This window comes from Micromesistius poutassou (genome assembly GCF_964030765.1).
Source record: "Micromesistius poutassou genome assembly, chromosome: 9".
NCBI classification, from domain to species: domain Eukaryota; kingdom Metazoa; phylum Chordata; class Actinopteri; order Gadiformes; family Gadidae; genus Micromesistius; species Micromesistius poutassou.
This window is the reverse complement of record NC_140279.1, coordinates 5,871,488-5,886,298: the sequence shown is the minus strand read 5'-3', so window position 1 is coordinate 5,886,298 and position 14,811 is coordinate 5,871,488. Positions and strand designations below refer to the sequence as shown.

The following is a 14,811-nucleotide window of genomic DNA, read 5'->3' as shown; positions in this document are numbered from 1 at the left end:
GCCTGCTGGGATTAGGTGATGTTGGTCACCATTTGTAGAGAATTGAAAAAAGAAAAAGGAGTTTTTGGACAAAGGATGTAACAGCTGTTTGGATGCAGGGGTGTTGAAATTATCAAAGTGGAGGCATTGATCATTGATTCATTGTTGGGCCGAAACGTTATCACCATGATCTATTAATTTAAAAAGAACATCACCATGATCTATTAATAAAAAAATAACTTTGATAATTGTAACTCGGAGTGTGCGGCTACCTCTCTTTCATATACTGGACTTTAATCGGCAGCCAGCACCATATTTGGTGCTGGCACTATTTGGTGTGCGTTACACTTTTCGTCCAGAAAATTGATAATTGATTGACCCATAAACTACACCAATAAAATGGAATTGTTTGATTTTTTATCAAGTAAAAAGGGTATTTGATAATTTGAGCTTGTCAGTTGTTTTAATGTGCAACTGATGAATGGATTATTAATAATCTTTTAAACTATGCAGAGACAGAAACCAATGATCCAAAGTTATAGATTTTGTGGCAAAAATGAATATACAAAAGAACAAACATTGAAATAACCAAACAAAAACAATGGTTGTTCTACAACTAGATGTTGACACATGTTTGGGATACATATTATATATATATATATCTATATAAAATATATATATTATATATATTTTGTGCCATGTTAACTTGGCATGAATCAGATTTTTGGGGCTAATATTGATGAACAAATTACAAGTGAATTACAAGTTCATTTTAACGGTGGTTAAAATGGCTTCAGGCATTACTCAACGTTTCCATTGATTCACATGGTGAGAGGAAATAGTGCCAGTGGGAGGTCAAATAGAAACTATCTATTGATTTAATTGCAGATTCAGGACCATGAAGACCCGACTGGGCTGCCTGTCCCACAAGTCTGACTCATACAATGACTTCTCCGAGTTCCTGCCGCCTGCTGAGGTAACAGCTGCCAGGTGTCTGAAGTGAGTTATTTTTTGATACGTTGGTGTTCATTTTTAAAATGAAATATAACATGACCATAAAAAGTGAGTTAACCCACTCTTACAGCTCAAATTTGAAAACTGGGATTTAAAAAAAGAAAGTGTTTGGGCTAAGAGTTCTATTAAGGGGGGCATTTTATCACCATGGTTACCTCCCACAGCAACAATTGTGGTATTTGTTTTGTACCGTTGTTGTGTATGAACGCTATAAGCAAAGTTGTATATGAATAAGTGTACGAGAAGCTAAACCCTCTCTCGTATACTGACATTGAAAATCAACTGCTGCCCAGACGAAGCTCAACACTTCCACACACACTGTGGTGTTAGACACAATAAGTGTCTGAGAAGTTGAACTTTCTCTTGGACATGGCCATATACATCAACGGCCAGCCAGATAGAGCGCCACACATCCACACACACCTCTATAGACATTTGAAAAAAAGCAGTGTGGAGTTTAAATTATACCGTTATCTTCCAGTGTGATAAATGCAAATAACACCCTGATAGGGCAGTTTTAAATCCAGATTCTCTGCCCTATACCAGTGTGGGAATCGAGCACCAACATTGACATAAGCCAACAGAATGTCTGAGGTCCCTCATAGCTTGACTCAGGCCTATAATAAATTTCCAATCCATATCAGCATGTAAGATATGTGAGTTAACGCCCCCACATTGAGTGCTGTCAGAAATAAAGGATATTTATTTTATAATTATTTTACCATTAATATACACTTCAACCAAATATTTCAAAACAGCTGGATCAAGACTACCATGGGATGTCCACAGAACAACAGTTCACCACAGATGATTTTGATACAAACAAAAATAACTATTCTTGGAAGTTTTCTTGGAAACGTTTTGGTTAATTTTCTTATTCTACTCCTACCAGCCCCTGTGATGTATATAAAAATGTGTTTGCCGCACATTACGGACAGAACCATACGTCATTCCTTGCTGTATGCATTACAGTAGCTGTAGCGGCGGGGCTACATAGCTTGTTCTCTTGTTTCCCAGCATGCATTATGTGCATACTTATGTTCATACTGCGTTTTGTGGGTAATTGATACTGTTTATGTTGTTGAAGTGTTTTGGTAAAATAAGCACTAAAACCATTGTTGACATCATTGTTTGGTTTGTTGAGCTCTGTCAAGTCTCTGTCACGCAGTTTTGCTGACCAATAAAGTTCCACTGTGTCTTACTTCACCGATCACCACAATTCTAATGCTGGTAAATATTAATATATTTAATGCAGCAGATTCCAAACATCTTACACAGAATCTCTATCCAACAGAATTTCAACGGCTGAGGTGGTCCAGTGGTCAGAATCTTTTGACCAACTTCTCTCTCACAAATGTAAGTTGTTGTATATGATAACCCCCTCTATCAATGCATGAATCAACTCTGTTGTGTTTGAAACACTCTTTTGAATGTGAATGAAGTCAAGTGGTCTTATTGAGGACCTTTTACTAGACGGCCACCCTGGGTTGATTATGCACCCTGTGTAAGCCACTGAGACATTGGTGAACTCAAGACAGCTTCATTGGATTTCTGTTGACCCGATTACCTGATTTCAGCATAACACAGCACTGGTAATGACATGGCCGAATGGCCATGTGTGTGTCAGGGACCCATAGACCCTACATTTCTTTTCTGTGTGCCATTCCATTACATAATGTGTACCAAAAGTGAGTGAAGCCCAGAACCAGAACTATAACCTATTAACCTTGTGTAGTCAACTTTTTTTTTTTTGTGTGTTTGTATTGTGTTACTGAAGCATTTTTTTTGCAATAACAGCTTTTTCTAATTTTCCAGTTGTACTATACTAGATTATGAGAAATTGTATCATATAGGATGAAACAATAGGCTCCTATTAATGGGACCAGCGTAAGGCCTATGGAAGAAAACACTATTGTCTGACAAAAATATTTCAGTTCAGTTCAGTTCAGTTCAGTTTTATTCATATCCCGAGGGAAATTAGATTTGCAGCAAGCATTACAGACACAGGACAAAAAAACAGCATCCAAGACATCAACATGTCACCAGGCACACCATAGTGCAGTAATACATTAAAAACAGTACGAGTAATAGAAACATACTACTAATAAATTACTGTTGATAATAATAATAATAATAACAAAAATACATAATACATAATACTCTGCGCAGGTAAGAATGCAAGCAGTCTACAAAATGCATTAAAGTGCATAGTGCTGCAAGAATTGGAAATAAGAATAAAAATAAAATAAAATAAAATAAGATAAAATAAAATAAACAACACTTAATACCCAAGTGCATTTAAGTGCAGAGGCCTGAGAGAATAACCAAGCCTAGCCCAAGAAATTAAGCCTGTCTGTGGCAGCAGGGACAAAGGAGACCCTGGCACGCTGCGTTCTGGTCTTAGGCATCCGAAAACGGCGTCCAGATGGAAGGAGGTCAAACTCCTTATAAAGTGGGTGGTCAGGACAGTCAATAATAAGTTTGGCTTTGGTCCATATTCGCTTGAGATATATGTCCTGAAGCTGGGCTTGCTGCACCCCGATCACCTTGCTTGCCACTTTGGTAAGCCTTGCTAGCCTGTTTTTGTTGGACATGGTGAGAAATCCAAACCAGGCCACACAGCAATAAGTAAGAACAGACTCGATAAAACATTGATAGAATAAGGTCATTAAGATATTGCAGACTTTGAATGAATTCAATTTTCTTAAAAAGAACAGGCGCTGCTGAACCTTTTTACATACTACATCTGTATTTGCTTCAAAACTCAGCTTATTGTCAATGAGAGTCCCTAAGTATTTATATTCTGATACAATCTCAACCTCCTTGTCCTGAATGATTGTCCGAGGAGTGATAGGTTGAGATTTTCGGAAATCAATAAGCATGTCTTTTGTTTTTAGCACATTGATTGACAAGAAGAAATCATTGCACCATGTTATAAAATAATCTACCACAGTACCATGCTCAGTTTCACTGTCCTTTAAAAGACTTATTATGACAGAGTCATCAGCGAACTTCAGAATATGCCTGTTCTCATATGTACTCCTACAGGAGTTTGTGTACAGAATAAAAAGCAGTGAGGACAGGACACAGCCCTGTGGGGAACCCGTTGAAGACAATAACTTAGATGATAACACACCATTGACTCTCACACATTGTGATCGATCTAACAAAAAGTCCAGTAACCAGCCAACAAGATTTGGGTTCAAATTAAAATGCAAAGTAAGTTTCTCTGCAAGAAGATAGGGCTGGATGGTATTGAATGCCGACGAAAAGTCGACAAACAAAAGCCTTGCATGTGTCTTAGGGGCCTCCAGATGTTTAACTAAGACATTTATTAAGAACAGAGTTGCATCTTCCACGCCCCTACCTGCCTGATAGGCAAACTGCAGAGGATCTAGGAGGCCCTTGACCTGCTTCAATACTTCCTTCTTAACTAGCTTTTCAAGGACCTTCATCACCAAAGAGGTGAGGGCTATTGGTCGGAAGTCATTTAAGACTTTGGGGCTTTTTGTTTTAGCCACGGGGACAATAGTTGCATGTTTCCACACCTTAGGAACGGTCTGCAGCTGGAGAGACTGAGTGAAAATGACTTTTAGAATTCCACTAAGTTGCGAGGCACAGGACTTGAGCACTCTGCCACTAATATTGTCTGGCCCCGGGCTCTTATTTACTTTAGTCTGTTTAAGAAGGTTGGTGACATAGGACAGGTCAATGTCAGGGGCAGAAGTGTCTCTGACAAGCTCTCTCATGTTACTTATTTTATCATCAAAAACATCTACATTAAATCTCAAATAAAATTTATTTAGCTCGTCTGCAAGCTGCATATTGGAAGTAAAGCCATTCGAAGAGACAGAATTATTATTACATTTCTGTAGGCCTGTCATCAGTTTCATGCCATTCCACACAGACTTGAGATCAGAGTCATACAGTTTGGATTCAATTTTTCTTTATAGGCACTTTTCGCCTTTATGATCTCAGCTCTAACAACTTTTCTAATTTGTGCATATGCAGCCTTGTCACCATTCTTGAAGACAGTCTTTTTTTCTCTAAGAAGGCTTTTGAGTTCCTTCGTTCCTTCATATTTGCAAGTACACCCACGGTAGATTGATGGTAGATTGAGTTTGAGGAATTAGCAGCCATCGCAGATGATTGTTGAAGCCGATTCAGACGTTTTTTATTTGTATATGGTTGTACTAGATGGTTGTTGAATGGAGGTCAAATGATTGAGAACTTACATCTCCGCTCCGATCTAGAAGCTAAGCTTGGTCTCTTGCGAGACGTACTAATGACGCCTCACACTGGGCTGCTTTCAGCACCTTAAGAAATAAATGCACATCCTTAGTGAGAAAGAATAAATCTGACTACTACTTAAAGTTGATCACCGACACCTATTCTAACCCAGCCAATAATAGAAGCCAATAATAGTAGCTCTGCTGCTTCTGTACCAATTCAGGTTAAATTTGATGACAGCTTTATTAGGGATCATACTGAGATCCGTTCTGCTTTTAATAGACATTTTAATGCTGCTGGCGATATTTTTAAAGAGGACAACCTTAGATCTTCCTCTCCTGCTGACAACCAACTGCCTCTTGAGCAAGTTTATGTGTCTACCACCAATGCTGCTCCTCAGTCAACTGGAGAAGACAACCTAGATCCCTTTTTTCTCCAGCTCTCTGCCCCTGTAATTGCAGGGTGTATAACTCATATTTTTAATCTTTCCATGTCTTCTTGTATTGTTCCAAGAGTGTGGAAATCTGCTTGTGTCCTTCCCTTACATAAGGGGGGAGACTGACCCTAATAACCATAGGCCAATATCTAGGCTGTCATGTTTGGCAAAAACGTTGGAATCTCTTGTTAACTGTCAACTCAAATATATCTTTCAAATCACTCTATTTTGTCTGTACACCAATCTGGTTTTAGAGCAAACCATAGTACTATCTCTGCCATCACTCTGGTTACTAATAATATTGTATCTGCCTTAGATAATAGAAAACACTGTGCTGCCCTGTTTATTGATCTTAGTAAAGCTTTTGATACGGTCGACCATTCTTTATTATTAGATCAATTGATTAGCATTTGTCTTTGGAAACGCATGTAACTGGTTCCGTAATAACCTATCTGACCGATTTCAATGTGTAAAGTTAGTGTCCAATGTCCAATCTAGTTTCTTACCCATAACCAAAGGTGTTCCGCAAGGATCAATTTTAGGACCAGTCCTATTCACCATTTATATTAATGATATTGTGTCTCTTGTCAGTGGTTGTCAAATTCATATATATGCTGATGACACATTTTATACTGCGTTGCTGACTGCAAAATCAGCTGTTGAGAAATTGCAACTGCCTTTTAATGCTCTTCAGAATGCTCTTGTTTCACTCAAGCTGGTTCTTAATCAGACGAAAACAAAATGAATGTTGTTCTCAAGGGCAAGAGATATAGGTCACAATAGTCACAATGTGCATTTCCAGTATCAATGGGTCTATTATTAAGTCTCTGAATACAAATATCTAGGCATCTGGCTTGATGAAAAACTCACTTTTAAATCTCATATTAATAAACTTGTTTGCAAATTACATCAGAAAATTAGATTTTTATATAAGAATAGAACCAGCTTCCCAATGGTATGTAGAAAGAGGGTTATTGAAGCAGTTTTTTTTATCAGTGCTGGACTATGGGGACTGCTTCTACCCTAAAACCTTTGGATTCAGTTTATCATTCAGCTCTTAGATTTGTTACAGATGACTGCTTTAAAACCCATCACTGCACCCTTTATGAAAAGGTTGGTTGGCCTTCTCTTTTAATGAAACGTGAGAAACACAGATTTTTATTTATATTTAAAGTAGGGCCAGGACTTGATTAAAAAAAATAATCTAATTAATTAGAGGCTTTGTAATTAATTGATTTAAGTAATTTTTTTCACATGGATTTTTAGTATACCATTGAATAATGACTGAATACATAAGCTTAAGCAACAAAAATATTGTTTATTTTTGTTCAAGTCCAACAGACCAGTGCAATTTTTGCCATTAAGTGTAGCAATAGCATATTTAGAAATATAGTACATTTGAGAAATTCAGGTAGCCTATAGGTAGGTAGACCACATATCACCGCAGCACATCCAGCCTCAAGTATCACCTCAATGCAAAACTTTTGCATTGAGGTGATACTTGAGGCTCGATGTGCTGCGGTGATATGCAAATTCCTTGTTGTATAGCTTGCACACAACCATGCTCTTATCAACACTTCCATCCGTTCGTTTTTTGTAACAAAATTTCCCATCCACGGGGCCAACCAAAGCGGTCTCATCAGCTACTTTGTTCATGTTCACTGTGGTTTGAACTACGCTAGTTGGTGCTCCAGTATAATCGGTCCGCCTGAAACTCATCCAGTGACAAACCGCGGTGCAAAAATAAGTGTGATTAAAATGCGTCAATTTTTTTAACGCGTTAATTATTGTGTAATTAATTAATCTTAATTAACGCGTTAAAGTCCCGGCCCTAATTTAAAGCTTTCATTGGGAAACAGCCACCTTACATGTGGACCATGCTGGACTGGGACACAGAGACCTATTGTACCCGGTCCAGTGAGCTGCTCCTCCTAAAGGTTCCCCGAGCTCACTCCAGCCTAGGAATGACTGCCTTTTCCATCAGTGCTCCTAACTCATGGAATGCTCTGCAGTGCAACTTAAAAATGACTGCTCTTCCTACTTTTGGTTTATTTAAGTCTATGATTTCTGAATTGTACACATCCCACTGTAACTGTTTTAGCTGATTTCATTCTCAGTTAGTATTTCATCCTATTTTATTCTTGCTCTTTTTGTATTGTATATACTTTATAGATATATTTTTATTGTGATTTTTAATATGTTATCCTTGTTATTGTGTTTAGTGTATGCTCGTCGTCACTGTAAATGAGGGACACCTCAGTGTCTCTCGAGGGAAAATAAAGGTTATTGATTGATTGATTGATTGATCTCAGATCTGTGTCAATCCATATATATCTATATATATATATAGATAGATATATATAAACAACATTTTTGGAAGCCATAAGCTCTTGTAAAAATCTCTTAGGGGAAAGCTATGGGTGACGCCACATATGGGTATAGTGCACTTAAGGTAAATGAGCACTCATGAGTCACTCATCCCACCCAACCTGCCACAAGAAGACTCGACCGCTGTGGTAATAATAGTCCAACCACTTTGTGCCTCTCTTCCTCTCACTTGTGGAAAGCCCTTTGTTCTCTCATTGGATCTTTTCACTTTTTCAAGAGCCCCAGCCAAACAGAACGAGCTAACAAGGACCTCAATACCTATGTTGCAGTCATAATCACTGGAGTTCTTTCCTTTCAACCACCACTGAAGACTTAGGGATTTGTCTGGTACTGGTTTGGGACATAGCCTAAAGTGTGCATTTCTTTAGCCCGGTACAAGTAGAAATTATACTTTTTGAAAAGAGGTTATTTGAAAATAAATTATTACGATTTGCGATCAAAAGCGATAACAGGACTCAGTAGTGCAGTCCCACTGTGTTTTAACTCATTATCCCCGATGCGCCCCCACTACTTAGACCCTGCCCTGCATCAGTCTTGCCCAAATGTTTTGTTAGTGACAACAACAACAAGCCAAATGACTGAACAGTGTTGTGTTCCGTTGCTACTTACCAAAGTGTTAGTGGCTTTGATCAGCTGTGCCCTAAAGAGGAAAAAACGAAACGCTATAAACAGTATTGGCCAATGTTCAGGTCGGGTTTCTGACATAACACAACGTCCGTTAGAGACACCTCTTTGTTAGACAAGCCATGTTATCCTCCGCTAGGTTTGGTACAGCTCCAAGAATACCCCCCCCCCCACCCGCAGGCAGAAAGGATTATCAGGACATAACGGTGTATCCTGTTTCAATTGACCAGGCAGGGAGGTGAACAAAATGTGTCTGTACCCTATTACGGTTTATAGCTTTTTCTTACCTTGCCCTTGCTCTTTATTTGATTCTAATGGAGAAATGCTTGCACTTGATATATCCCAATGTTCTTGGTTTTATAAGACATTGCTTGAGGTGGTAAAAAACACCATCATGCAGAGCATAACAGTTGGAAAATGGCAGATGAATAATATTTTGCAGATGTGAATCACAATTGCTAAGAAATGGGTGAAAGCAATACAAAGGGCGGATAACAGGGACAATTTGTAGTGATGATCGTTTCATGTTCCTTTTCCTCAACTGTTGTGATTTGTGACATGATAGCTGATAGTTGGCCATACCATAGAGCATTTAAAGAGGGTAATTCACTTCAAACTACTGATCTCACTGCCAATATAACGTAGTTAAAATTGTAAAGTAAAATTTAAAGTATAGGATAGCATTTGATACTTTTAAAATGATAACCTTGTGGTCAAATGACCACAAATTTGACCTTATTTTCAAGGCGTCTTATGAATCAGTCAGACTTGTGTTGCATAATGATCCTAGAAAGATCAATAAAGATAGAGGGACAAACACACTGTGGACTCCTTCCTTCCCCTCACACACACAGTCAGTGCATTGTGTGTGTGTGTGTGTGTGTGTGTGTGTGTGTGTGTGTGTGTGTGTGTGTGTGTGTGTGTCTAAACATAACATATTTTCTATCCCGGGAACAGAAGCACACTATCCTGGGAATCCCGGGAACTTGTTTTTACGTTAAAACCTCAGCTATGGCCAAATCGCATTTGTCATATTTCAAGCAACACTAAATGCAATATGGAGAAATATGCATTGGTTGCCAACCTGATCGCTTAACAAAATAACACCATATATGTTCATCTATATTAGAATGATCATAGAATGTACTTTTCATGCAGCTTCAACTTTGCTTTGGCCTCAATGAATATCAAATGTCAAGTTCATTGCCTGTGATCAGTTTGCTTAGAACAGCTTTATGTTAGTGATATTTGACCATTATTTGTTATTTAAACAAAGATAATTTGTAAGACAACTCCTTTGGTGTTTTTGAAATAATTGAATCAAGCTGAGATGGATTCCATATTCCCTAACCCTTGCTAAAGCTGCTGAATCTTTTTTTTATTTTGACCTCAGCATTTCAAACAACTGTGAAAACAGTATTACATATTGAACAATCCCCTATATTTTAGGGATATTCTAATATGTTCTAAATGGGTTATTCTTGTTCATTATTTCAATTTATTATATTTCTCTGGAAACGGAATGCTATTGGATTGGTATTATTTTCCTGGATTCAAATTGAGCATGACCGGATTCGACAAGCAAGAATGAAAATAGATATGTATAAAAAGAAAATTACATATTTCCAAAGTTATCATTATGGAGTGGAGCATATCTGTTATGTCAAACAGCACTTAAAACACACAACACAAATGGCCACCCGGCCAAAATCAATCACCATATAACGAATATCGTTGCTATAACTGTTTATCCTTCGGATTTGATTTTGTCCACTACAGACGGGCTCTCTGCCTTCCGGGCCTTTCTGAAGACGGAGTTCAGCGATGAGAACATTGAGTTCTGGATGGCGTGTGAGGACTACAAGAAAAACAAGAGCTCAACTAAGTTGGTGTCCAAAGCAAACAAGATCTATATGGAATTCATTGATGTCCAGGCCCCCAGAGAGGTACATCTACATAACAACAGTTTGATCTTGAACTAATGATTATATTGATGATATATTGATGACCAATGTTATATAAAATCATTTTTACTACTCATTCGAAATAATACAACTAATATAACCAAACTCTAAAGCATTTCGCGAGTCCTTTCTTCTGCCTCTCAGGTGAGGTTGTTGTAGAGAGGCAGGATTATCGTGATCTATTTTCATTTTATTATGCATGAATTGTATTTGTATTTTTGTTAATATATAGCACACCATGTTTAATTTTTTGTATAAATGTTATTTCTGAATAAAATTGTATTTGAATTGATTGGATTTACATGATTAGCATGGTTCAGCAGGTTCAGCGACCTGAACTTAATTTTCAAGATATAAGCTAATGCTAATGCTAATTCACCATAGGTGAACATTGACTACGGCACCAGGGAGAGGACCAGACAGAGCCTAGAAGACCCGTCCCCCAGCAGTCTGAACGAGGTCCAGGCCAAGGTCTATGGACTCATGGAGAAAGACTCATACCCACGCTTCCTCAGGTCTTCAATGTACCAGGACATTGTAAACAGGACTCACACACACAACCAACGGAAATCTGTCTGACCAAGGCCCACACACACCAGCATGGACAAACCAAAAGTAATACCAGTGGACCAAGTACAGCACCCCTAAATATATATATATGTATGTGTGTATGTGTTTTTTTTTACCTTAAAGACTTGTATTGCATCTTTCCGATCTTACCGTGAATTGTGGATGGAATGGGTTAAAGAGATAGAGAGGAAATGTATTTTGCTTTTTGTTAATCATCCAAATCTGCCCATTTTAGATTGGATTTAAAATGTGTTGGTTGGCTGCTATAATAGGAACCTAACATTAGAGATTCTGTATTATTATTCACATTCACAGTCAAAGGAAAATATCTACATTACAGAATAATAGTATCTCAGGTAACTGAGATAATAAAATAACTCTTCACACTGCTTTATCAGCAGTGTGAAGTTAACACAGTTGACATAGTCAAGAAAGCAAACTGAGTATGTATACAACAGGACAACCGGTGTAGGTAGAAAACCAAAGATATGCATTGAAGACCAGAGACCGCCAAATAATGGTTCTTCATTGCTTATGATTGATTTCAGAATCAGAATCAGTTGCTAGACTAAACTGGGAAACCAATGTAGTTATGACAAAGTTAACTTTCCATGATTTGCCCTATATGCCAGGCTAGATAAAGAATTTGCATTGGGAGTGTTTAGAGGACTAAACTCATAAATGAATGGCTTTTTAAAGGTTTTCTCCGTTAATAATTTCACTTTATATCGGAAAGAATGTGTCTAAAAAAAGTGTGTCTAAAAAAAAAGGTGTTTATGAAGTGGAAAGGAGGAATCAATCCTTGTCCAGGAAAACAGGATGAGCCTCAGCATGTCTTCCCCTCCCATTATATTTCATCATATAAAAGCATGTTTTGTGCTGTGTGAACTCCTCCCAGCATGAAACTTTCTCAGAACCGCATTTATCTCCTGCCGACTGATTATACCGAATTTCTGAGAATTGAATTGATGTGAAATGTTATGAGTGAATCGAGGAAAAGACCTCACTGCCCCAAGATGTTTAATCAATGTGTTATTGTGTAACATGTCTCGCCTGTCTTTTGTTCAAAGTTTTCATAAAAATGTGAACTAGAGGGTTAACACAAAAGGTAATTGATTTCAAAGAAAGACACAGATATTTTGTGTACTGCATGTATGGATTTACAACCCATTTTGTGAGCCAGAAAAGTACAGCTAGACATAATAATAATAATAATACTTTTATTTTCCTTAGATTTTTGTGATTAAAATAACTATTTGTTTTACTATATGTAATATTCTCTGTCATAATCATGACATGCATATGATAACATGGATGGACAGAACAAAAGACAAGAGTTAAAAAAGTAAAATAACATTTAAAAAGATTTGGCTTGTTTGCTAAGACCCCACACCAGCTTTCCAACCACAACGACAGAAAGGTTGTAAATCAACATGACACAAGTGCCCCATATTGACTGGTCAAAAAAACAATAATATACCATGTATTGATGTTACTTATTTTATGTAAATTATGATAAAATGATTAGATTTTTGAGTGACCCAGGGATGACATTTATTCTTATTCCTTGGGATGGGCTAAAGGGCTGATTATGGTCCCACGTTCACGCAACGCAATGACTATGCAGACGCTTCGATGCTGTCGTGAACCTTTATGGTTCTGCGTCACGTTATAGTGAGCGGACCAATCACAGCGCTTGCAGCTGCGTCGCCTCAACGGAAGGTTGCAATTTCTGGGGGGTCCATAACCCCCTTGCGTTGCGTGAACGTGGGACCATAATCAGCCCTTAAGCCTACCTTTTTTTGTGGGGCAACCACGAAATGCATGTTAGATCTGCGCTGCCGAAAAAAACATTCAATTTCTAAAGAGTACTAAAATAATCAACATGGGGATCCTAGACTGATGAAAAACTAATTTGATCTTTTGTGGTATGGTCGTCTCGGGCTAGGTATGACTCGGAGAGTGGTAAATGTTCAACGTGGTTTATTCTAACAGACACAAGGTAAACAAGCTTGCGTTCTGGAGGTGTTTCATGAAGCATCTCTCAAACACAAGTAAGAATTCAGTTTATATTGGAAGTGGGTGGAATGGTAAATAAGCCACGCCTACAGGTTCTTATTTACCCAGGTAAACCTTTGGTCTCTCTTTGCATAGGCGGAAATGGCAAAGTGGCCATGTTTGTAGTCTTTAACTTGTCTACAAAATCATAAAACCTTATATGGTGTTGTCCATTATGTGGAGAAGAACCATTCATAACTGTTGTTAGCTTAAAACATGTAATCAGAAGTAGCATAGACTAAAATATTTCAAGACCTACTGGAAGTGATGTAAAAAACACAGTCATGGGGACACAGAATGACTTCTGTGATGTCTGTGATTCATCTTTAATATGAATCAGTGCCTCAAGGACTTTGAGATTATCCATTTGGGGGCCCTAGCCCTACAGGAAGTGACTCACAGCAAATGCCCCATCTTGTGATGTCTCAGAGCTAGAATTCTTTCAATACCTACACCCCCCCTATCGAACTGACATCTGAGAATCAAATCAGTCACTTAGGTTCAGGGTGATGCCATTGGTGTGAATTTATTGCAACACCTTTACTTTCAATGTGTTTCAATGGCTTATTTGATGATGCTTTCTGAGTAACTTCCTGTAGGGCTAGAGCCCGCTAATTGATAATCATATATATCATTAAGGCCATCTTTCATATAAAAGATGCATGGTTTCAGGGGTAGTAGTGTTCATATCATTCACAATAGAAAATGTTGCATTAACTGACAAACTACACATCATAAACATTCACTGAATGAAGATTATCTACTTAAAATGCACCTTTCTTGCTAGAAATGTTATCTAAACATTTTAATAATGAAACTCTTAAAATTGAGCATTTTCCACTGAGAATAAAACTGATTTAATGCTCACCTCCTATTCTCCAAGCCCTTTAGCATGTGCAGTGGAATGTAAACACTGAAAATAAACTTTTTTAGCCATTTTTGAGAAAATAACCCATCCGAGGCAGCTCGCCATTTATTTTGCCTCAGAATTGTTTCGACCAATCAATATGCTGGGGGCGGAGACCTGTAGGGTTAGAATATATATAAATATGTATTTATTTATTATTCCAGTCTGCAGTCTAAAAATATCGGCCTGTCGTCATAATAAGTGAGGGAGGGGCTGTTCATCCAGTATCTAGGGCATCCGTGGGCTGGCATCACCAACACTGCACATCTATGTACTTTGGGCCTTGTGTCTGGCAGACACATCAGATGTTTATCTGGGCCAACAGATAGCAAGAGTCCCTCATTGATAAAGATGTTGTCATGGTCAAAACTAAAAAAGATGCTCTGTGGCAATTGGGTACCATTTGCGTTATGCTATACAATGTTGCTCTATCGTCAGCTGCATTAAATGGAGACAGATACAATGTTTTAGCATTGTGAATTATTCTTATGTGTAGAATGCAGGTCTCTCTGTTCTGTGTTTTCTGGGGTAAACAAGTTACCACAACCAACTACAAATAATCGGTTACATAAGGTTGTCCAATAGCACACGGTCTGTCTGTAGAGTGTAGTATAAGTTACTTGTGTGAAACCACAACATGC

At 38.0% G+C, this 14,811-nt stretch overlaps 1 protein-coding gene across 1 annotated transcript; it reads left to right on the top strand.

The window, feature by feature from the left end:
* Window positions 1–877: 877 nt before the first annotated feature.
* Window positions 878–11,214, top strand: rgs8 (regulator of G protein signaling 8; the record flags this gene model as incomplete). Its single annotated transcript, XM_084472476.1, has 4 exons — window positions 878–978; window positions 2,288–2,349; window positions 10,451–10,617; window positions 11,020–11,214. The coding sequence occupies 4 exons, from the start codon at window positions 878–880 to the stop codon at window positions 11,212–11,214; spliced, it is 525 nt and encodes a 174-aa protein (XP_084328602.1).
* Between the last annotated feature and the right edge of the window lie 3,597 nt (window positions 11,215–14,811).